The 24383-nt window shown below is 30.1% G+C and overlaps 1 protein-coding gene across 1 annotated transcript in view; it reads right to left on the reverse strand.

The window, feature by feature from the left end:
• Window positions 1-6322: 6322 nt before the first annotated feature.
• Window positions 6323-24383, reverse strand: part of LOC105226408 (all trans-polyprenyl-diphosphate synthase PDSS1) — a 79733-nt gene continuing 61672 nt past the window's right edge. Inside the window, exons 6-8 of the mRNA XM_011205269.4 lie at window positions 14336-14467; window positions 12303-12497; window positions 6323-8097 (exon numbers count right to left, since the gene is read on the reverse strand). Of these exons, the coding sequence (XP_011203571.2) occupies window positions 7876-8097; window positions 12303-12497; window positions 14336-14467 (549 nt within the window). The 3' untranslated portion in view covers window positions 6323-7875. The remainder of the gene's footprint in view (window positions 8098-12302; window positions 12498-14335; window positions 14468-24383) is intronic.

Consider the following 24383-nt stretch of genomic DNA (forward strand, 5'->3'; position numbering starts at 1 on the left):
TAAGTTAGTTAATATTTTCTAAATTCAAGACAGTATCTTCTTTTTTCTATTTAAATACTAAAATCATAAACCCCATTCACATACACTTGTGTCCAATATTTTTCCTCTTTGAAATGTTTCCTCGCCTTCAGCTAGTCCAGCGATTGCTCTACTTCCGATTGCTTTATTTATATATCCGTAACATTTTATTGCCCCGAGCACTTAATTGAATCACGCCATCGACACTCACTTGAACAACTGGCCATCTACTTAGTTAGTTGCAAGATAAACAGTACTTGTTGATATTTAGAGTGCACATAGCCACACACGCACATACCTTGGCACATTTCAATAATTACCAGCACACACGCACACATCTACGAGTACACATGTGAATGTATGCATGACGAGTTAAGCACTCTAAGCCCGCATTAAGTAGCGAGTGCGGACAGTAAGTAGGACTTCCGGCGCGTTTTGCTCATCCATCAATGCTCACGAGTCAATAACTGCAACATCCTGTACTAACATATGAAGGAGGTAGGGGGAATGGGGGGATAATGAGTTCAACTATTGCGCGCTTGTGCGCTGTAGCGTTGACCCACATTTCCAACCATCCACACAGGCTCTTAGCTGCCTGATTTGTTCCTACTGCTGCCTTTGGCGAGAAAGTAAAGAATGCCTCGGGGGAATGAATGGCTTAAAGTTTTTTTCTTTTAAAATATTGTGTATACACTCTTACATATTACATACAAGGAGACGAGAAAAGGCCGTTTCATAAGAAAATACAACCGAGACGGAGCTTTATTAGACTTAGCAGCAAAAACTCTAGGTTAATTTTCATAATAAAATATAGAGAATTTCCCGATTTCTTAGAGGATCCTCCTTTTCTTGTCACGTTGCCATCTGTGTTTCTGATTTTTTTAAACACAAATTTCCTCATATCTAAGAATATCTTGTTTTTCTCATTTCCCATCTATATTTGGGATTTTATTCAGATAAGATCTTTTCTTGGAGACTTCAATTTAATTGAAAACTTTTACCAGCCAATTTCGAAATATTCCTTTCCTTTAACTCCTTCCCTTAAATATTTGTTTCGTTAGCTTCTGGACGTCTTTGCCATAACATTTCAAACAAGCTATTGCTTTTCCAACGAAAGTATATTCTCTTCGGGAAATGTTGAACCTTACGCTCAGAGAGCTGAAGAGAAAACATCAAATATTTTATTTATAGTGTTGAGATTTTTTTGTTTTAAGATTCTCCGTTGTATACCGAATATATACCGAGAGTTGAAGGGGGAAGCGAAACGCATTTGCAGACAAAAAAAAGAGAGGCCAAAGCTTGACAAGCTGGCCGATAGGAATAATGCTCAAAATTTCTACAAAAAGATGCGGCGACTAACAGAAAATTTCAAAACTACACCATACTTTTGTATATAGAACTCCATGGCAATAACAATTAACCGTCTGAAGAACAACAAATAGGCAAAAGCCGATGGATTGCCGGCCGAGTTTTTCAAATACGGCGGCGAAGAACTAGTAAGAAGCATACATCAGCTTATTTGTAAAATATGGTCGGGCGAAAGCATGCACAACGATAGGAATTTAAGTGTGTGTGGATAAGCCTCCTAAATATAGCATGGAAGGTTCTACGAGGGCTGCTATATATATTTCCTAATGAAAATAGGAATATTTATCAACGAAATGTTTTTTTTTTTTGGATTTGGCTCGTCTTGGAAGACCCACACGGCCGATTGCTATTTTGTTTCGGGCTCATACGCATAGATCCATGATTCGTCACCTGTGACGATCTTATAAATGTCTTTTGAAGCAAGCACCGTAGGCATGCCTCTATCTGAAATATATTACATGACGGTCTTGCATTATCAGTTCACGTACGGCATCGATGTTTTCTGGCACAACGGCTGTTTTTGGACGACCTTCACGGAATTCGTCTTTGAGCGAGCTTCGGCCACGATTGAATTCGTTGTACCAGTTTTTCACAGTGCTATAGGATGGTGCTTCATAGCCATACAAAGATTTTAGTTCATCGATGGACTCTTGTCGTGATAATCCACGTGGAAAGTTGTGTAAAATGATCGCACGAAAATGTTCACGAGTTAATTCCATTTTTTGGCCGAGATGAATTTTTTAATTCCCTGTAAATAAAACAATTCACGATTAAATGACAAAACGTTCTGAGTGATGTTATGCTAAAAAATGTCAAACTTTCCAATGGAAATGCCAGATTGCACCTGGCAACACTTAGTGTTGCCTAGTCCAGAAATATATATAGCAGCCTATGTATCAATAAGGTACTATGCGAAATATTAAAGCTCACCGTCAAACAACTGATTGGACCTTATCAGTGCGACTTCAGGCCTGAAAAATCAACAGCTAAACAGATATTTACCATGCGCCCAACCTTGGAAAAGATACGTGAAAAGAAGATCAACACACCACTCGAAAAAGCACTGCCTCTATGCCGCTATGTCTGAATTTGGTATCTTGGCAAAACTAATACGGCTGTGTAAACTGACTTTGAGCAATACCAAAGCATCTACCAGGAACGGGAAGGACCTCTCCGAGCCGTTTGATATCGAACGAGGTTTCAGTCAAGGTGACTACCAATTTACAGCTGGAGAATATAATTCGAGCTGCAGAACTAAATAGAGAAGGCACCATCTTCTATAAAAATGTACAACTGCTGATATCATTGACCTCAACAATCGCGCCGTTATTTCTGCCTTCTCCGGGGTGGACAAAGAAGCAAAGCCCACGTCACGTCACGTTGACAGTCATAAGTCGTAGATAATTTCGTCTACTTTGGAACAGCGGCCATGCTGTCTAGGTCATGCCGTCCGGAAGGATAAAAAGACCTCCACTCTGTTGGAAAAACCAAGTGGAAAAGGACTTGGCTACACTTGAAATCTCCAATTAGCGAAAAGGTAGAACGACTGGCGCTGTTGTAAGCTCGACTATAGCCGCCTACGCAGTGTCAATATCAATAAAGAAGAATAAGACAATTTTCGGCAAGTACTTTTTAATGTAGAAAAGCAAAACTGTGCGGCAAGTTGTTGATCCGAGTTGGATTGGGTTCTGGTAAGGTATGTACCTTTCAACAACTGTATGTTTCCAGAATCTCAAAAGAATTTAGTTTCGTTTATTACTAACTAGAGTCAGCTTGATGTGTTTTGTTGGGAGAATAGAAGAATTTTTCCTATACCGCTAAAGATTCTTTCTCGTCATTCACACTTCACGAATTTATCGATCACAAAAGAAAGTCTGTAAAATACAACTCATGGTAAAACTTGACTTATCAAATCGCTCTCTTTTACAACTTCTGGTATGCAGACCCATGCACTATCACGAGTCATTTCTTCCAACCTCAACACCGGCAGTCTGTTTGTTTTTAAATCCATCTCATTCAGTTTATAGAGTGCCAATGAGCTGCTATTGCTGCCTCTGCGCGTTTTACTGAAGCCTAAAGCTATTTGCCAACAAAAAAGCAGTTGTGTTTGCAGAATTCGCAATGCTCAACAAAAACGGTAGGGCGTCAGCTACATTCTAGACTCTTGCTTAAAACAATAGCTGCCATTATTTGCACTGCTTCAGCGATGGACTTGGCACTTTACTAGTAATACAAGCACAAATGCACATATGCACGTCTCAGCGTTACGTTGCAGGGCTTTAAGAGCAACCAACGCATGTCATTCTTTGTCGGTATCGCACTAAACAAAAACAATAACTACACTTAAGTGATGTGGCCTTTTATGGAAAGGATTAAATATATGAAATATTCAGTTGAACAAATGCCAGCTGCTGCCAACTCATCGACACTTTCCACTATTTTAATACACTCACACACAGGCATGCGATGAAAGCGCTTCGTTGAGGAAATGTATTTGACCCCTCACACTGCTGCTTTGTACATTAACTGGGGCAGTGGCATATGTGCTTACAGATCAGTCACGCGGTCAGGCAGCCGCTGAATGTAAACTGTATGCTGCACATCTACATACTTATATAAGCGGTCAACTTATTTTAACTCTTTTCTGTAACACTTCTTGCTTGAAACGACGCATTGCAATAATCTTTAATCCTTTGGAAAATATACTTGAACTACTTGTATATGTGATTTTTAGAGCAGCGGCCAAAGTAGTTTTATGACGTCCAACTAAATGGCATTTAGGGCCACTGGCCGACATATAGCAACCCCGTTTTACTATTTCTTCTCGCCGCAGTTAACGTTTAAAGTTCCGACAAGAGCCTGCAATTTCCGAATTGTATTGATTCGGATGAAGCCTTGGTTGGATTTCAACGACTTCATGGTATTCATAAGTCCGAAGCGGAAACCAAAGACCAGCAAACCAAGACAGCAGAGGCCATGGAGGAGCTGCTATAACGGATCAAACTTAGCTCGTCAGCATTTGATCGAAATTATTTTGCAATTTTTTCTGCTTCCATAATAATAACAATAACAAAAAAATTGATTCACTAAAGGCCTTTCTCGCCTCACTTCTGGCTATTTTTTCAATGCAATTGAATATTTGTTTTCTGTAACTATTAGTTTCGCCAGATTTTACACCACCAGGCTTATGATATACCACAGTCCTCTGATCCCACCAAACACAAAGCATTGCCTTCTTACCAAATCGAACTGGTTTTGCTGTCGAGTTTGATGGTTGTTCCGGATTGACCCTTGGTTTTCGTTTGACATTTTCAACACAATGAAAAAATATGTTGTTGTTTGTCCATCGACTGCAATGTCATTGAATATGTTTGACAGATGACAAAACTTGTCTGCCAATAGGTCTTCAACTGGTATACATTTTAACTGTTAAAAACTTGAACCGGTATAAATTGGAACAAATAATTAACTCAAATTAGTGGCTATAATAGTTAACTGGTACAAATTTTAACCCATAAACTGGTATAACTATTAACTGCAATGAATTTTAACAACTAATAAACTGGTATGAAAAGGTATTACCTTCAACTAGTACAAATTTAACAAATAACAAACTACTATAAATGTATATAGCCTTTAACTGGAACCAATGTAGCAACGAATGAACTGGTATAAATGCGTATAACTTGCAACTGGTACAAATTTAGAAACTAGTTAATTGGTATAAACATTTATTGCCTTCGACTAGTGTGACGTTTAACAATTATTAAACTGGTATAAACATTTATTGCCTTCATGTAAAGTTTAACAATTAATAAACTGGTAAAAAAAAGGTAGAATCGTTAACCGATATAAACTTTAACAATTATACTTAGAATAATTTTTTAATAATTGAACTGGCCTAAAAATGCATAACCGTCAACTAGTATAATAATAAATAATTTTAACAATTAGTAATTTGGTATAAAGAAATATAACCGTTCGCTAGCATAAAAATTAACACTTAATAGCTGGTATAAATTGGTATAATAACTAGTTCATCAATTGTTATAAATATTTTCAATATTTAATAGACTAGTATACATCCATTTTACCAGTTAATAATATTAATAATAAACTGGTATAAACCAGTATAATAAATAATTAATAGAATGGTATAAATATTTTCTAAACTTAATAGACTAGTATACCCACTTTTATGATTAAAAATAATATTAATAAATTGGTATAAATATTTTCAGTATTTAGTAGTCTACTATACACACATTTCTATCAGTAAAAACAATTGTTTTTGGTTTTAAAAACAGTTTATTATTCTTTAGTCAGCATAACAATTCGTACATTTTTCAGTTATTTATTTTGTAAAAAACAATTATTTGTATTTTGCACCTGTCATGCATACATACAAACATATATTTAGATATCTTAATATTTTGAGTAAACATACATACATACGTCACGTGCTTGTATAAATTTACGCGCAATTGTAAAATTTTCCTTTAATTAAATACAATTTTATATAGACATTTGATTTAGTTTTGTAATTATTTAATAATTGTAAATTTTTCAAAATATCAAAGAATATCAATATTTCTTAAACAAAACTATATTGGACATAATATTTTAATTGATTTTTAAGCAATTTAATTGCAATGAAAAAGAAAACAAATTATATTTTTGACTAAATAACAGTAATGTGCGCATGTCGAAAGGTGGCTTAAAATCGGTCAGTTGGAAAAATGGAGAGTTAGGCTGTATTTCTTTGAAATTTATTATTTTATTAAATATTTAATGATTGCTTTATTCACAATTTGCATGATTTACTACAATTTTTTTGCAGCGAAATTGAAGATACAAAATAAGAAATAGAATTTATTTCACATTTATTCAGAATTTTATTTTTTAATTTTTAATTTTGTATAATGTATGTATGTGCATACAAAATTAAAAAATAAAATTCAAATTTATTTCAAACTTATTTAGAATTTTATTTTTTAATTTCGTATATGCGATTTCGCTTTCCATGCGTGCTCTAAATCTCGCCCTTCTGTAATTTTTTATTCTCAGCCAATTTTTTTCTGGTTGTAAATAATTTTTTATGATTGTTTAATAGTTTCAAAGATTTTTTTTTTTATGCGCACATTTCTTTTACAACTGATTTTTATTTTATTTATTTGAAATTGAAATCAAAGTTTCACTGATTTTACCGTACACTTGGGATAGTTGCTGTAATAGACGAGAATTGCACCGCGACCTTAGGCCTATTGTGCCCTCTTGCTCTAAACAAGTAATAAAAAAATATTTTTCGCTTTAAGAAATTATGAAATTTGTTGCACGCTATATATATAGTTCTCTAGCATTACATATACATATAAAAATCTATCAAAATTCCTCCTCAAATATCTTTTGTAAGTTTTTTTTTAGTATTTCAAGAACACATTCGTTATATTTGCTTGCATAATTATACTTTCTAAGTTGACCGCTTCAACTCGCTCATTTGTACAATAGTTATGTACATGCGTGTGTACAGTTATTTCTTGTCTCTCTACATATATAATTATTTATTTTCTTTTGTTTTTTGTAGTTTTTCATACAAACTACATTAAGTTTGCACCAACCTTTCTCCCGTTTTGTTTGTTTGCTTGTTTATTTGCTGGCCTTTTAAGTATGTCAGTTGCTGTTTATGTTGTTTTGTTTTTTCGCATATAATATATAAACATTACTATGTATTTAGTTATATACACATTAAATATTTTCCGTTTGGTTTAACTTATTTCCTGCGCATACATTTTCTTTCAATATATATTCATATATGTATATATTTATTTGTATTTTTTCTGCTTTTCGAACTCCTCTTTACATTACCATAAATTATTTACAATGTCAACAAGACTTACATACTAATGCATAAAATTATTAAATAATATTTCTGTTTGTTTAGACTATATTTATGCTTTACACAAGTTGAGCAACAGAAAAAAATAATAACAACAATAACAATGGAGGCATAGTTTTCGCTACGCTTTGTTGTTAACTGTAGTTTTGTCTGCAGTTATCATTGCAATATACACAGTTATCTTTATATAACACGCATACAATTTTTTCCTCATTTTTTGCGCTTTAGTGTGTCTACAACAACAATTATTTACTTAATTTGTGTATTTTACAGTATTTTTTTGTGGTTTTTTATAATATATTTTTCAATTTCTGCATATGTGCATATAAAATCTATACATAATTTATTTTGGACTTGTTTTTATCGTTTTATAATTATTTTTATATAATTACAAATTATATATTATATGTGTGTGTGTATATTTATAAAAATGTATATAAGTATATTCCAATTATTTAACATTTTTTCTTTTTTTGAAAAATGTTTTTTTTATTTGTGTATGTTGTTTGTGTTTTTTAAATTTTTGTATGTTAGTGTTATGTTGCACTATTATGTCTTGCACCAGCTGCCCCCTGCACCCGTAACTTAAGCTATTATTTCATACGATTAATGACTAAATCCGCGACCACCTGCAGACCCTTCTGGTATGGCGACTCGGTCAGCTCCTGCGCCAATCGTATCGCTTCGATGCAGTGCTTCTTGGCCAAGAAGCGCGTCTGTTCGAGTCCGTGCGATTTGTGGACTAGTTCGAAGGCACGTTCAACATCGCCGGGTTCGCTGAAACGGCGCATTATCATCGGATTGAGTTCGGGATACTGTCGGAGAGATGAGAGTTAAATTTTATTATATATTCAAAACATAAAATTTATATTATTATACTTATATTATTTTATATTGATATTATTAGAAGTGTAAAGGTTTCATTATCCGGCAATTAAGCAAAACACCAATTTGAAATTTTTTTAAAAACTGAAATAAACGATTTTTTTTCCTTACTTTTCCGTATATGCGTTCAGCATCTGTAAATTATAATATATTTCTCTAATATTCTATATACCAGCGCGTCTGCGCATATGCTATTACTATAGTGGGTGTGAAACTTTGCTAAATGGTTCGCCTGATGGTAGGGAACATTTTTATTATTTGCCGCAATAAAATGGTAGTACTTTGTAAAACTTAATATCAACACTCACCACCAAAACGTAAAACTTACTAAAAATATTTTAAATACTCTAGAATTTGCCGAGTTCTTACTTATATAGACTTGATCAGTTAAAAAATTAAAATAAAAAGTACTTTTAATACGATTTAAAACTTTGTCAACTATAATGAAATTACTTTGTTCTCTACAACATATTTGTTTGATGACTTGTTGGCTGGGAAACTTCAGCCAAAATATAATATTCGCCTAAAGGTAGGCAACATTTTTATTATTTGCAGCAAATCACACCAAAACGTAGAAGGATTTTAAATACTTTAGAATTGACCGAAGTTTATAACTAATATGGACTTCGTTAGGTTTAAAAATTAACAAAACATATACAAAATTTTAATTTGACTTAACACCTTGCAACTATAATGAATTTGTTTTATTTTCACACAACACAAAATAGTTCTGTGAAACTTGGCTAAAATATAAGTTTACTTAAAGGTATGCTCTTTTTTGCGGCAAAAAAAATCTTTTAATTCCTTAATAAAGAGTTAATTTTTGCTCAAACCTAACACAAACACTTTTTCACAGAAGGTTCATAAATGACCAACATCAAATTCGATCAATTCAAATTTTAAAGCAATATTCTCACCAGCGAATAAAATCGTCACAAAGCGTCAAAACATTTTCCAAAAAACACACAGTAATCCGCCACAAACATAAGTAATATACCTAAAGCGCCTAAAGCGCCTAAAAGCAGACAATTGTGGCGGCAATTCAGTGTCAGGCCTCGACTTCGATAAAGCACCTACAATGAATGAGCGCAGCGCAGCAAGGCAAGCAAACAATTGTACGACCGGAAGCAGCGCTTAATCACATAAACACGACAAACTCACAGGCATATTAAGGTGCACAATAATTGACGCTTTGATCAAACGTATAACTACACCCATTGAGCGCCCGCAAACACAGACAGAACTCACGGACTAAACTGAACCATTTCACACCGAATGAGTGACACCCTACAATGCTCTAACAGACATTGTCATTGTAGCGATGCGCCACCGGCGTTATTCCATTTTTATAACAGTCACAGCACACCTGTCACAACCGTCAAAAATGTCAATGGTTGGAACGTACACATACCCACACACACATGTGCGCAATTCGTTTGACGCATAACACAAGTCGCTCCTGCCACTCTACTGCCTCGCTTCTATGCGACGCTCACCGGCTGCGGATTAACAACCGTCTCACGTCCAAACAAATTGCTTCGCATATCAATTTTCGAAAAACTATTCAATTTGATTGCGTTGCGTGGTGAGTGGCACAGCAGAGTGTTAGCCGCGTAATTAGTGCCAAAGGAGGCAACGCAGATTTTGTGGCGGTGTTAAAGCGGTGTTACTGCAAAATTCCATAATATATGATGCCAACTAAGTAACTTTATGATGCACTGCTGGTTTTGGATTTGCGTAGCATCGATTTTTTTTTTGTTTCGAGTAAATAGGTATGCACATATTTGATTTGAATTTGAGTCATTGCTATTTTAATGCTTTATTATCTGTTTCAACTTGAATTGTATTTAAAGTGCCGTAATGCCTTGTCGGAATTTATTTTTGTGCGTGTGAGAGAGAATAACATACAATTGGGTAATGTTATGTTGATCGCTGTTAGTAACAGATGATATCTTATTTTACGAACAGTTGTATGTTAAGTGCAGATTAATTGATCGCTGTTAGTAACAGATGATATCATTATTTTACTAACAGTTCTGTGTTAAGTACAGATTAACTGACTGTTATTAACAGCTGTTAACCATGAATTGTCAAAATTGTGAGAAAATGTGTATGAAAGACTTAATGTGACCTTTTTCTTTTCTAAAGTTTTCTGCATTGAACTGTAAAAGTGCTTAAACAGTTTCAGCTGATCTTTAATTAAAAAACTGAACTTTAATTTGATTAAGAGCAATACCTTTTGCATTTCTTTATTATATTTTTTTTTTTAATTAAAATTTTTTAACAGTTGAAAAAACCTTTTAACTGATTACTGCTAATGAAAAGTGGATCATAATTGAGTGACGCTGAGGCGGCACAAAGGGTGGCTAAGCCAGAACTGACGGTTAAGAAGCTCTTGGCATGTGTTTGTTAGAATTGACAGGCAATTTTCTGTTATTAGCTGCTCCCCTGCTCCCCGCAAAACTCTTAATGCGCACCTATACTGTCAACAATTGGACTGTCTGAAGAAATCAATGGCCCAGAAGCGGTGAGCTTTGGCTACTAAGAGAGGAAGTAAACATCGATAGGTACTCACAAGAAGCTCAGGGATGTTTTTATGTATCCCAATCATAGTTCCAACCTTGTTCTAAGTGATTACTACCTATTTCTGTCGATGAAATGTCTAAGTCAATATTTTTGGAATATACTAAATAAAGCCTTCACACTCACTCGATTCCTTTTTCCTACAACTGCATATAGAATAACTTCGGCGGGGACAGGAGTAAAGAATGTAATGATTTCATCCATAACTGACACCGTTTAGTTTCATTAAGCTATTTTAGATGCATAAGCAGGTTGCCTTTTATATTTCGAGATTTGGCGACCCTAGTGTTACAATCGGGCATTTCTCAACGGTATTATAAAATTCGACATACCAGCAGTTTACAGTAACTTAAAATATTCATCTCAGCAAATGGAACTAAATATCGAACATGCCAAAGAATGTTCTTTCGAATGATAATAAACATTCCTCAATTCCTCATTAGGTTTGAAGATTCTGTGATTTTTTTTAAGTAGGTAATGGCTCATTCTTTACCATTGAAAATAAGATCACATTATTTTAATAGGATATCTTCAAAATTGACTAATATATGGTATATGATATAAAATCGGCTCAAATTCCGGAGATCATGGTATATTAACAAATGTTTACCATTTTTGATTCAGTATAATAAAAATAGTCTCATAAAAAAACTAAAAAAACAAAAATATATTCGAGCTTATACAATATTTACAACTAGATCGAATATAAGTTCAGCCTGGCGTTTCAATATTTAGGTCCCTTTCACACACATTAACAACCTAATAACGGGTTGCCTCAAGATTATCACAATTTTACAATTTTTGCCTTCACAAATGAAGATCGATGGAGGCTACTAAGCCTGCACCACCTGTCGCACAATCAACGCACTACAATTTCATTGCGTACAAATTAAACGTCATAAATCTTAGCCCTCACCGCAACACTGTATTTATGTACATATGTATATATATATTTGTGTGCAATGAGACAATAAACGCATTTAAGTGCAATAAAGTGTAAAATTCAACGATCAATATGCGTCTGACAAGCCGAGCTAGAGAACATAAGGAACTGTATTATGGCGAGCATGAGTGCAACCGTGCAAACGTGCATAATTAAGTGTTTATGTCGAGATTTATTTGACTAGCAGCAGCATTAATCTGTAATTTATTTGACACTTGTATGCAACGCGTAGCGGCTCATAAAACGAAGGCGTGTTGCATGCACTTTCGAGAGAGTGAATTGAGGGAACGGGAGCTGAATAAATGCTCTGATGTTATCACGCAATAAACATGCTTTGTTGTTGTCAAAATTCTTGCATATAAAACGCGTAGAAATAAGAAATAAGGAAGTGCCATTTATAGCGCGATATTGAGATTGATGCGCATTCAAATATTTGCTTTTTAGTTGTTTGTGTAATTTCGAATTAAGCAAATGAAATTATTCAGGGGGTGTGATCATTACGAAAATTGTCATTGTGTGCAGTTGGGAGTATGTCTTTTAAAAAAATATATATCTATGTAATATATACTGGTATGTATTGTATATGAGCCTAGTTAATAAGAAGCTCACCTTTTCGCATGCGAAGAGCACCGGCGCTGTGGCGAGGCCCAACTTCAAATCGGCAGCCGTTGGTTTACCCATTGTTTCGGCGGTTGAGACAAAGTCCAGCATATCGTCGACCAGTTGAAACGCTAAGCCCACATTACGTCCATATTGGAATGCCAATTCGGCGATGTTTTCATCTGCATCAGCGATTACAGCCGTCTGTAGGCAAAAAAATATATAAAATTAAACATTAAATATAAACAATAAATGTTTGAAAGCAAATGGAAATGAGAGAATTTGTATTAAAAAATTTAATTTTTATTTAAAAATTATAACTAAAGGCAAAAATAAATCAAAAAAAAAGTAATAAAAATATTAAGATAAAAACTAAAAATATTACAATAAACATAAAATAAAAACAATATTAATAATTTCTTAAAATAAACAAAAAAAAATTAATTATTAAAAATATAAAAAATAAATTAAAATAAAATGAATTACTTTTTAAAATAAATAAAAAAAATCAAAAATTGTTAAAATAAATAAAATATTAAAATAAATTAATTAGTTATTCAAATAAATAAAAAATAAAATAAAACTGCTAAAGAACAAAAATTGAAATAAAATGAACCAATTTTTAAAATAAATAAAGAAATCAATAAATTGTTAAAAATAAACAAAAGGTTAAAATAAATTAATTAGTTACTAAAAAATAAAAATTTAATTAAAATTGTTAAAAAAAAGAAACAAAAATTAATTAAATTAGTTTTAATTACATTAATTAATTAATTTTTAAACCAAATAAAAAAATCAATAAATTGTTAAAATAAACAAATAATTAAAATAAATTAATTAGCTACTAAATAAAAATAAAAAATAAAATAAAAGTGTTAAAAAAAATAAATTAAAATAAAACAATTAATAATAATAAGTCAAACTAAAATCACATAAATTTCAAAAAAAAATAATAATAATCGACGGTACCCCAAAATATGGCAAAAAGTAATTATTTACTATTTTAATTAATATTTCTGTAAATATAATTTTTTATTTAATTTTTTTGAATCGAAATTTTATTTTAGTGAAAACTAATGTTTACAATTAATGCGAAATGGACTAGTTTTAATGCTGAAATAACACAAATGCGTATAAATTATTTTAATTTTTTTAATTAATTTTATTTTTTTATACTTTCGACTTATTAAACAAAACTGTTATTATATACTTAAAATTTAAATTTTTATTTCAAATTTTGTTTTTTAAAAATTTTTGCGAAAAAAGAAAAAAAAAATTTTAATATTTTTTTCGAGAAGAAAAAAAATTTGAAATAATAATTTTAATTTTTAATATTAATTTTATTTTTAAATAAATAATAAAATTTTTGTTAATAAATAAACCGAAAGCAGAGAAAAAAGTAAATTAATCATTCTATCAAAATCTCTTCTTTTTAATTGGTTATATTTATTGCATACTATTTTTTAAATCAAAATTTATAACCCATTATTGAAATATATTATTGAATTTCGAAAGAAAACTAAATAAAAAATATAAAAAGAAATAAAAATATTCAATATTTATAACATTAAAGATTAATATTTATAAAAGAATTAATACAAGAAAATAATAAAAGCGAAAATTAAAAAAAAAAAAAACTTAAAAAAAATTAAATCAATTATTAAACAAACAATATAATGTCAAACACAATTTAATAGAAAGTGAAAAAATTCTTTAATAAATTTCAACCCAATTTTAAATACTAAAAAAATTCACCACAGCACCAAAATCATGTATAAACTGCAAATTCGGTTATTTATTACAAAAAAATATTTTTTTTTTTCAATAATGGCCTACGCTTGACTGCAACGTCGGTATTTTCGTTACTAGTTTCGCTACATTTCAAGTGCTTGTTTAAGCAACAATTTACCAAACTGCAGTGTAAATATGTGTACGGTATATGTGTGTGTGTTCAAGCACCGCTTTGTTGCCTTCTGCATGCATTTTTTTAGTGGCTAAAGCAACGATTTTACTGCCCCCCGCGAGCCTTGCAATATACTTACCGCTTTCAGCGCATTCGCTATGAGCGAGGCCGTCTTCCTGTATGTCTTCGTTAAATAGTGCGCGAATCGTTCATTTTCAGTTTCCTTTGAGCCAAGTTGCATGAATTCGCCTTGAACCAGATCGGTTAAAATCTACAAAAAGGTAACAAGGTGAATAAGTGAAAATGTGTGTAGCATTTGATTGTACATACATATGTACAAATTATGTACATTTTAAAATATATAAAAAAACGTAGGATGGTGTGTTTGCAGTAATTATTGGTATTATATTGAAATATAGTCTTATTGGATATTGAAAAAAAAAAAAATTATAAAAAAATATTTTTTTCCGGGATACTAATAAAATAAAAAAAAACCCTATTTTTATTAAAAAAAAAATACTTTTTTAATATTGTATTTTAAATACCCAATTTTTTTATTTTTATTTAAAGAATATAATAAGTAAATATATAATATTAAAAACTTTATAATAACAAATACTTCATTTTTATTTAAAAAATATGGCTTTTACTTGGAAATTTAAAATAAAATATTGAAAAATATTTTTTTGGGGTTAAATAAAATTTTTTATTTTTTAATTTTATAATTAATATCTTTCCTTTAAAAAAAATATGTATATAATAATAAAAAAACCTTTGTCTGGGACATAAAAAAAATATTATCATAAATTTACAAAAAAATATTTTAATTTAAAGAAGAAATATATATTTTTATTTTTATGTAAAAAATATAATAAAAAAAAATTATAATAAAACATTTTTTAATTATATTTTGCTGTAAAATATATTGTTATTTCTTGGGTATTTCAAATAAAATAGTAAAAAAATATTTCTTATTTAAATAAAAATATATTTTTATTTTTTAAATATTAAAAAAATATCAAAAATAATTTATAAAGGAATATTGCTTTCTGGGATATTAAAAATATATTATTATTTTTATTTAAACAAAAATATTTTCTTAATATTATATTTAAATAAAAAAATATTGTAAAACAATACAATATAAAAAATATATAAATGATTTAAATAAAAATAATATTTTTTTCTAATTTTTTAAAGAATTGTTTAGAAAGAACGTAAAACTATTTAAAAAAATTTATCAAAAAAATATAATAAAGAAATGTATTATAATAAATTAACTTAATTTTCAATAAAGAATAGTTTTATTTTATTAAAAAAAAAAACTAATTTTCTTGGATATTTAAAATTAAATATTAAAAAAAATGGTTTAAATAAAAATATTATTTTTTTAATTTTTTTTTTGCAATTTTTTCTTTAATTTTTTTTTTAATTTTGGTTTCAACTTTTTTAAAATTTTTTAAGGTAATAAATACTTAAAAAAAAATTTTCTTGGATATTTAAAATAAAATATTAAAACAATTTAATTCCCAAAGTTCTACATGTTGAAAACAGTATGAACCTGTGGTCAATACGTGGATTTTAATATAACTATTCCAATCAAATAAATTATAATTTTATTAACATACTAATAACATTAATGAATGAGTTTCTCATTTATATTGCATTACCGACTGAAATAACAACAAAATTCAAAGGCATTATTAACAATTACATATAAATCTACAACAGTTTAATTGACACTGTAGTGCATACATACATATGTACAATTAATTCGAAGATTCGAAATTGCAATAAACTCCACTCAACGAGTGGAAGTGGGTTAATGAGCACAAATTTACTGTTTATTAGCATATTTACAAGTGCATAGAAGTCTAATGAGTCACATTACAACAAATAGTTGAATATTTGTGTAGCTGTGTGCGTAGAATTAAGCAATTAGCAGCGTAATTAAAACTATAACTTCATTACATGCGGTACAACAAAAGTGTACAACAACAACAATAACAAATTAACAAGTACAAACTCATTACAACGTGTCCGAATTGGCCGAGCCACACGCCAACTAAGCAAGGGCGTGACGGCTACTACCCACTTGGAGGCGAGTGCGTAGAAACTTTAATGCCAAACCATCATAAATCTAAATTTGTAAATATATGCTTACAAAAGTATTACAAGTGCATGTAAGCAAGATTATTTGCACATAACTACAGGCGTAAGTGTTGCATGCACACGCCAAAATGCAGCAAGAGCATACGCTTAGGTTGCAATCAATTTTTATTGTCTTCGCCTTGAAATCGAAAAAGTTCGAAGACGAAACGCAACGCACGCAAAAACACTTAAGTATCTGGGTTCTCCTGCAATTGGTGGAAGAACAAGGTTCAACGGGGCATAAACTTGCACGCATGTACAGACATGGTCATTGCAATGGACACACAACTAGCAGGTGTAATTGACGACTTCAAGTTCACGTGGAATGAAAAGCAGCTTAAGCTTCGTTTGTTTGCTCAACGCAATAACTTTTTTTTATTAATATTTGTTTAAAAAATTTTGAATATCGTGGCATTGTGACTACTTAAATGACTGTAAGTGTATTCAAAGTTTTAGTATGCTAAGTATTTTATTTGCTAGCAATGCATTTCAATGCTGTTTACAAACATTTAGTTGCCACTGTAAGTTTTAAATGCAAAAGTTCGCACCACTTCGCTGTAAGTTCTGACAAAAACATAACTAGCTGTCGCCCGTAAGTGGTGAGAACGCGTTAGGGAGCGCACAAGATTAAGTGGATCGATTTTTTTTTATTATTTTTAGGGGAGATACTAGCACTAAATTTGGGCGGAAAAAATAATGCTTAATGAAATTGAATTTCTGGAAAAAAAAAAACAAAAAAAAAACGCATAACAGAGATTTATGAAATTTAACGGGTTTAAATGATAAGAATTCAAGTTTTCCAATGAAAAATATTAATAAAGTCAACAAAATTTGTTTATTCATACTTCTTTGTCTGTCTATTCTTCTCTGTCGGAAGTTTTTTCTGGGAATAGATGCACAACTTTTAACACCAGAGTCTTCTCTGGTATGTATGCATTATTTACGTGTTGCCACTATTAGACCATCAGGTCTTTTTTCTGCCTACCAGGGGTTTTCTCTAGTGTATAATGATTATTGTCATGTTGTGAAGGTTATTTTTACGCTAGATAAGCTATAAAATGAAAACTACGGCGCCAAAATGTAGGCAACATATTGAACTCATGCCGAGTCATTACATACAACAAGAGGTTTAGGCAATTGATAATATATTTTTTTTGTATAATATGTGCCAAAAAGATAATTGTCATGTTGTAGAAGTCCTTTTAAAACAGGTGGCATATAAAAGTGGAATCTACGGCGCCAAAATGTAGGCAATGTTTTGAACTTAGCCCAAATGCTTTGCACACATTAAAAGGTGTTGGTGTGTATTTCTAAGGTATTATTATAATTAATTAATTAATTATAATTAGGAAAGCGGATTAGTTATATACACAGGTAATGATCGAAAGACTAATCCAAATCTAGATTTTTGACAAAATGGTGGCTCCTCCAAAAAATTTAAAATTTTAAACGATTGAATACAATGAAATAACTAAAAATATATATATACTTAAAAGTTTATTTTATTTGAATTATTTTCCTTTATTCGATTTATTCATTAATAAAATGGCACAGCATTAAGAAATAAAAAGAAAATAAAAAAATAATGAATTATTTATTGAACACAAAAACTGTCAATTAAATGTATTTTCCTCCGTGTTTCTGTAGATTACTTTTTGCTCTTTTACAAAACGTTTCCTTTATAAATGAAGCGCTTATTTTAACATTTGCCGCACATGGAATTTATATCATAAACAAATCACAGGCAATTCACACAGCATTTTAATAGCCTGCAGCTTGTTTATAGCTGTGCAACTATTTGCAGATAAACATACATAGGAATCTATTTAAATAATTTATATATATTATATGATAGCACGGCTTCACAGAGCAAATACCCTTTAAATCACAGAAAGCGCTCAAACGCAAGTTAAACAGTAGCATTCTAAGCTTTACGTGAGCAGCATGAAATCAATCAAGCAAATATCTTTAGCCACTGTTTTGAGGAGGGTGAGCTGTTTTTATTATATACTTATATATATGCTGAAATATACACAAATAAATGTGTATATGAACGCCGTTATACCATGAACATAAATGTATAGCAATAGATGTATATTTCTTAAAAAACAAAAACGAAAACAACTTCGAAAAAAATGCGAAAATTAAACATCTAAATAGCGAAAACTACAAATAAAATTAAAAATTGTAAACAAGTAAGAAATCATAAGTTATTTAATTAATTTTTTTGGAAAGTCTGTTTCTCAATTAACATGCCAACAATGTCGCTTGCCGTTGTCAATGCGAGCATAACCACGCCTAACATTGTAGCCAGACGTGGCGAAGAAATTAGAAATTTATTTGTCAAAAAGAAAAAAGGTTTCTTACCTACAATATTCAAATTAAAAAAATAATAATGGGAAATAGAAAAATTATTCATCAAAATTATGAGAGCAGAAGGTAGAAATTTGATTTGATTTGGTAGAAATTTGTATTCGGTAAAAGTTGAAAGCAGAGAGCACCTTTTTGTGAAAAATATTATATGAGATATGAAAGCAAAAAATATACTGAAAAATATACTGAAAAATATTTGTAAAATATCCACCAATAGTTCCGGTTGCTGATATGATGTGCAATAAATATTTTTATAATAAAATGATTAATAAAGTGAAAATATTACTTATAAATAAAAACGGTATAAAAATCAAAGTCAATGTACTTGAGCTTTAATTTTGATTATTATTGATTCATTTTCTATTTGGCATTTTATTCTAAAATATTATTGTTATTAACGCATGTACAGAAAAATATTTATTTTTATTTATGAATTGTTTTGACTTTCAACATAAATACTGAGATATAAACGATTCGATATTTTAAGTTGGATCAAACCGAACACAGTATACTAATTTTGATTACAATGAGTTCAGTAGTTTAGGAGTTTACCCCGGACAAAAGGTGGTACGTAATTTTTATACGTGCAAAGCTTATTTATTTCCACTAACTTGTATTGAGATAAAAAAATGTTAGGATTTGAGTACCTAATAACAAAATTCCATCGGTGCTTCGACGTATAATTCCCGTTTAGATATGAAATAAGAATATTTATTTTTTGCGTGGCGAATTTCTGTGATAGTTATGTAAATAAAATGAAGATTTAAATTACATTTAGCACCTTTTAATAGTCAAATCATATATGTACATACAAGCATACCCAAATATTTAAGCACAGATGCTCATATACTTGTTTGCAAAAGAAATAAACGACTCAGAGTACTTTCGGTGGGGATTTACCAATTTAATTTATGCTATTCTAGGTATGTCCAAGCAAAGAAAGAACAAAAACCTGCACGCAGCTGGGTTGTAGACACATACCCATAATTTCTACGTAGACGGTTATATATAAAGTAGAAAAATCGCTTTAAGTGAATGAACTTTAAAGCCAAATATGACATTTACTTAACTCGTAAATTAACGAAGTTTGAATCTAGTATGTAAGCTTGCAAATTGGAGACAAAAATAGCAAATGCTAATTTTTCCGAAATCGAAAACTGTTACTTGTCATATGACTGATTTAGTTCAAAGAAAAAACAAGAAATATGATTCGGAAATTTATTTAGAGATATAAGATTTTATTTAAAAGATGTTTCTTTATATCTTTGTTTTATATTTCACTATTATGACAAATTAATTTGTAACGTTTTGAGAAGAAGACGTACAGAGCTTTGGGAGACTGCTCGAATGCTCGAATGCTGGAATGATGACGAATAGGGCAACACTAAAATATGAATATTCAAAAATCAAAATATTTTAGTTTAATTTAGTTTGGAAACCCCAATAAAAAACTATCACCACTAAGACAGTAACTATAATTATAACATACGGGGTTAGTATATATAAGTGCTCGGAATGATCCCTAAAATCATATAAATTATTGACGCTGAAAATTTTTAATGCGACCTATCAGAAAATAGCCCACAAATACTAAAACTTAAATATTTTTTTAAATAATCGATTATCGCCAAAAATTTCATCGTAATACATCATTAATTGTTTAATTTATTGTTTTATTTATGAACGAATTTGGATGTTTATCCAAACATGAATCCTTAACTCGACAGCTTTCCACAAAGTATAACAAAAATTTTGTATGCCAATACAACAACAACAAGTATCTCATTTTCAACCACTCTAATTCCATAATTAACTTCAGCGCATACGTCTGATTCAATTTTCATCGTAAATATTGAAAAATTAGCCTATAACCGATATTATTTGATAGACCAATGATCCTATTTTCTTGTTTAACAACATGTCTATGTATTTGAGAAAAACTTTGGGTTTAATTTTGTTTAAAGTATAAAAAATTAAATAAATAAATAATATAAAATTTTGTCCGATATTTATCGATAATTTTATATTTATCGATAACATCGTATCCACTAAAAAACAATTGGATATATTAATAAAAAAACAATAAATTGTAAAGCATTTGTTCGATAACTTTACAGTAAAAAAAAATTGGACCAATAATTCTCCCGGCAACATGTCACAATCATAATCTGCAATTTTCTTTGTTCAAAACTATTTATAGAGTGCGGTCCTGATAGCACACTCAGACTCAGGGCTTGACAAAGTGATCATATTTTCTTGTTTAATAACACTACATAGTATTTGAGCAAAAATTTTTAATTTTGAATAATTTGTGTTAAAGTATAAAAAATTAAATAAAAGTAACAAATAAATAAATAATATCAATAATTTTGTCTGAAATTTATCGAAACTTCATAATTACCAATAATATAACTATCGATAACATTGCGATTTTCGATAAAATTATATTAACCTGAGGCATTGTATTTATCAATAATACCACGTTTGTCGATAATATAACATTTAACCCATATTATTTAATAGACCAGGGCTTGAGATAAAGTGGTCCGGTTTTCTTGTGTAATAACACTGAGCATTTGAGCAAAACTTTGAGTTTAATTTTCTATAATGTCCGCTTATCGATATACCTAAATTGTTTGCGATAATTATCGATAATTTTATATTATATTATCGATATCATACTATATTTATCGTAATTATCAATAATATTATATTTATCGATAACTTTATAATTACCAATAATATATTTATCAATAACATTACATTTATCGATACATAAAATCTAAAAATAAATGTAGTTTAATAACTAAAATTATTGAACATCTAAATAATATTTTATTTTAATGAAATTCTTAGTTTCTATACCTTTGATGAACTCTTTTCTAACCTTTTTTTACACCTTTGAGTGTATTGCGAGCGGGTGGCTTAAAAGTTTTATTAACAACTAGCAGCACCTCTCGATTTGAACTACAACATAAACCATAAATTTCTTTTCATTACACCGTTACAAAAAACATATTTGTTGTATTACAGTGTTGCCGCAGGGCAGCATTTAAGATAATGAGCTTCAGTTTTAAATTTTTGTTTAATATTTGCTTCTATGGCAGGTTCACATATGTACATACATATATATTCAAGCCTAAGTTATACATAATTTATATTCGGCACGTGTTATACGAAAACCATAATTTTAATGCTTTTTAAATCGCCCCGAACAAGAAAATAATTTATTTTATGCGATAATAATACCAGTTGTGGGCATATGAAAATTTTCCAAAATAGAAACAAGACAAATACTTCATTATGGTTGAATAAAAGTGCTTTTACACACATTTAAAAAAAATTGCGAAAATTCGCAAAAGTTCGCACTCATTTGTGAAGATGCTAAGCGCTGCTCGCACACGTCCACAAACAATAAATATATGTATGTAAATACACGAATACTCTACGTAAATCATCAAGCCGGTATTACATAATATTTGCATTTGAATCACGTTTATTGACTTCTAGAACACAATCATAAAACCCACAGGCACAGCAAACACCACACTTATGTTCTCGCGCCTATCTCAAATAAATCTTTTTTTAGAATAATGCTCCAAGCGACAGCGAGAAAAATCCCCGAAACCCACAATATTAATGCGCTAATTTGGTGTTTTCTTCACAATAAAGACTTTCGTTTTGTTGTAATTTTGTAAAGGAATTATTTTTTTGCATTGTTTAACATAAAATCTTGTGATTTGAGAACTTGTTGGTCACAAGACTTATTTGCATACATAAATTTATGGAAAAGAACCGAAACAACTGTGACAATCGCCTTAGCATAAATTTGATTATCGGGAATCAGCCGAAAATTCTAGTTTCACTCTTATACTCGAAATGGGAAAAATTGAATCTTAAAAAAAACCTGTTTCCGCGCTAAAACATTCCAAAAGGTCATGTGATGTATACATAAGTGAGATAATGGTCAACATACGCAGTGAACGAAGGAACCTGCTACTAGTACTTTTAAACCTTAGGCGTTTTCAAATGCGCTTGAATATATAATTTTACAAAAATAAAACCATGAATTTTAAGTAGTTTATTTTAATTGCAAAACTAAATTATATTACTTAATAAATTTGGCGATTCTTATTTTGAATAAATTTTGTAAACCTAAGTGGTATAAGTTTACGAAACAAATAAAACGTTTGATTGCTAGTGCGAGTAAGAATAATAGCAAGTAACAAGCTGTAAAATTCAAATATTTTATAATTTGATTGTTTTTCTTTCTTCCAAACTTTTATTTACACCATTCATCAAATCGCTGTTGTATATTTAACACTTAACTACTTCACTAAATAGAAGTATTTCGAACTAAAGGTGTTAATTAGTTTAAATTTTCGAATTCTGGTGTTGCCTAAGTTTTTTGAACAAATCAATTCATTCATAACAAAATTTTATTTTCCGTTTTTTGATTGAAAGCATATCTCAGTCAGAAACAGACGTGTGCTCACCTTCGGATTTGCCTAATTTTTAGTGACAACTTAACCAATCTATTAATGAACAACTTTGTAGACTATGTGCTATAGAAAGATAGGTTCCACTCAGCAGCTATGAAATAAAAACAAAAAAAGTATGAAAGCAATATTTCGTTATCGATTTATCGATATTAATCGATATAAAAATATTGATTACCGTCTTATCGATAACACTTGGTGATTTTTTCAAGAAATTTATTTTAATTCCTTAAGGTCATGCTTAGAAAAACGCATAAAGAAGATGGAAGACTAGCAATGCGCACAATAGTAGTGTGATTTCTTCTGGCGTGTTGCTCGAAAATTCGCTAATGGGAGTGAAATAATGTGATCAGTTTCGGATATAAATTTTATTTTTAAATATATATTTGAAAATAATGTGTAAACATATCGATAAGTCGATATTTTTCGATAAACATGTCGATATATTTCGACGTTACTATGTCGGTTTAAGTGAGTGGATCGATAACTGGTAGCTATAGCAAAATCAACAAAGTCAAATGCATTAAAACCTAAATTTTAATATTCTGTAATTTCAATGCTTCTGCCTGTTAGTGTTTTTTGTTTTTTCCCATACGAATAGTACTGCGGTAATCACGCATATATGGGATTAATCTTGACATTGTTAACTCAGCCTTATTTTATATGTATAGTAGTTTTCTTGAGAACAATTACCTTAAGCAATTTAGTTCAAAGAAAACAATTGTTTAGGAATTTGGCATTTTTTGTGTTAGTAAATAAAGCCAGCTATTGTTAGTACAGAACTTATTTATTGTTTTTCTTTGTGTTATATATGCACATATATGTAAGCCTATACAATGCGAATTGTTCAATTTGAAAATGAGTTTAAGAATATGTAAAGATAAGTGCTTTATAATAATTTTAATGTAAGCACTTTAATATAAATTTAACAGAAAGCATTAAAATCAATCTGTTATCGATTTTATAAAATATCGATAATTCGATATCGTTACTTTTACCATAATTAAAATAATTAAATATTTTTGATTATACCACAATGTAATAGCAACGCTCAAATCAAGCTACAATTTATCAATTATCGATTTTAAAATTTATCGATAAATCGATAATTCGATATTTTTATGCGTATTATTATTATTTATAATTAATTTTTCAATAGTTTAT

Source organism: Bactrocera dorsalis, chromosome 2 (genome assembly GCF_023373825.1).
Source record: "Bactrocera dorsalis isolate Fly_Bdor chromosome 2, ASM2337382v1, whole genome shotgun sequence".
NCBI classification, from domain to species: domain Eukaryota; kingdom Metazoa; phylum Arthropoda; class Insecta; order Diptera; family Tephritidae; genus Bactrocera; species Bactrocera dorsalis.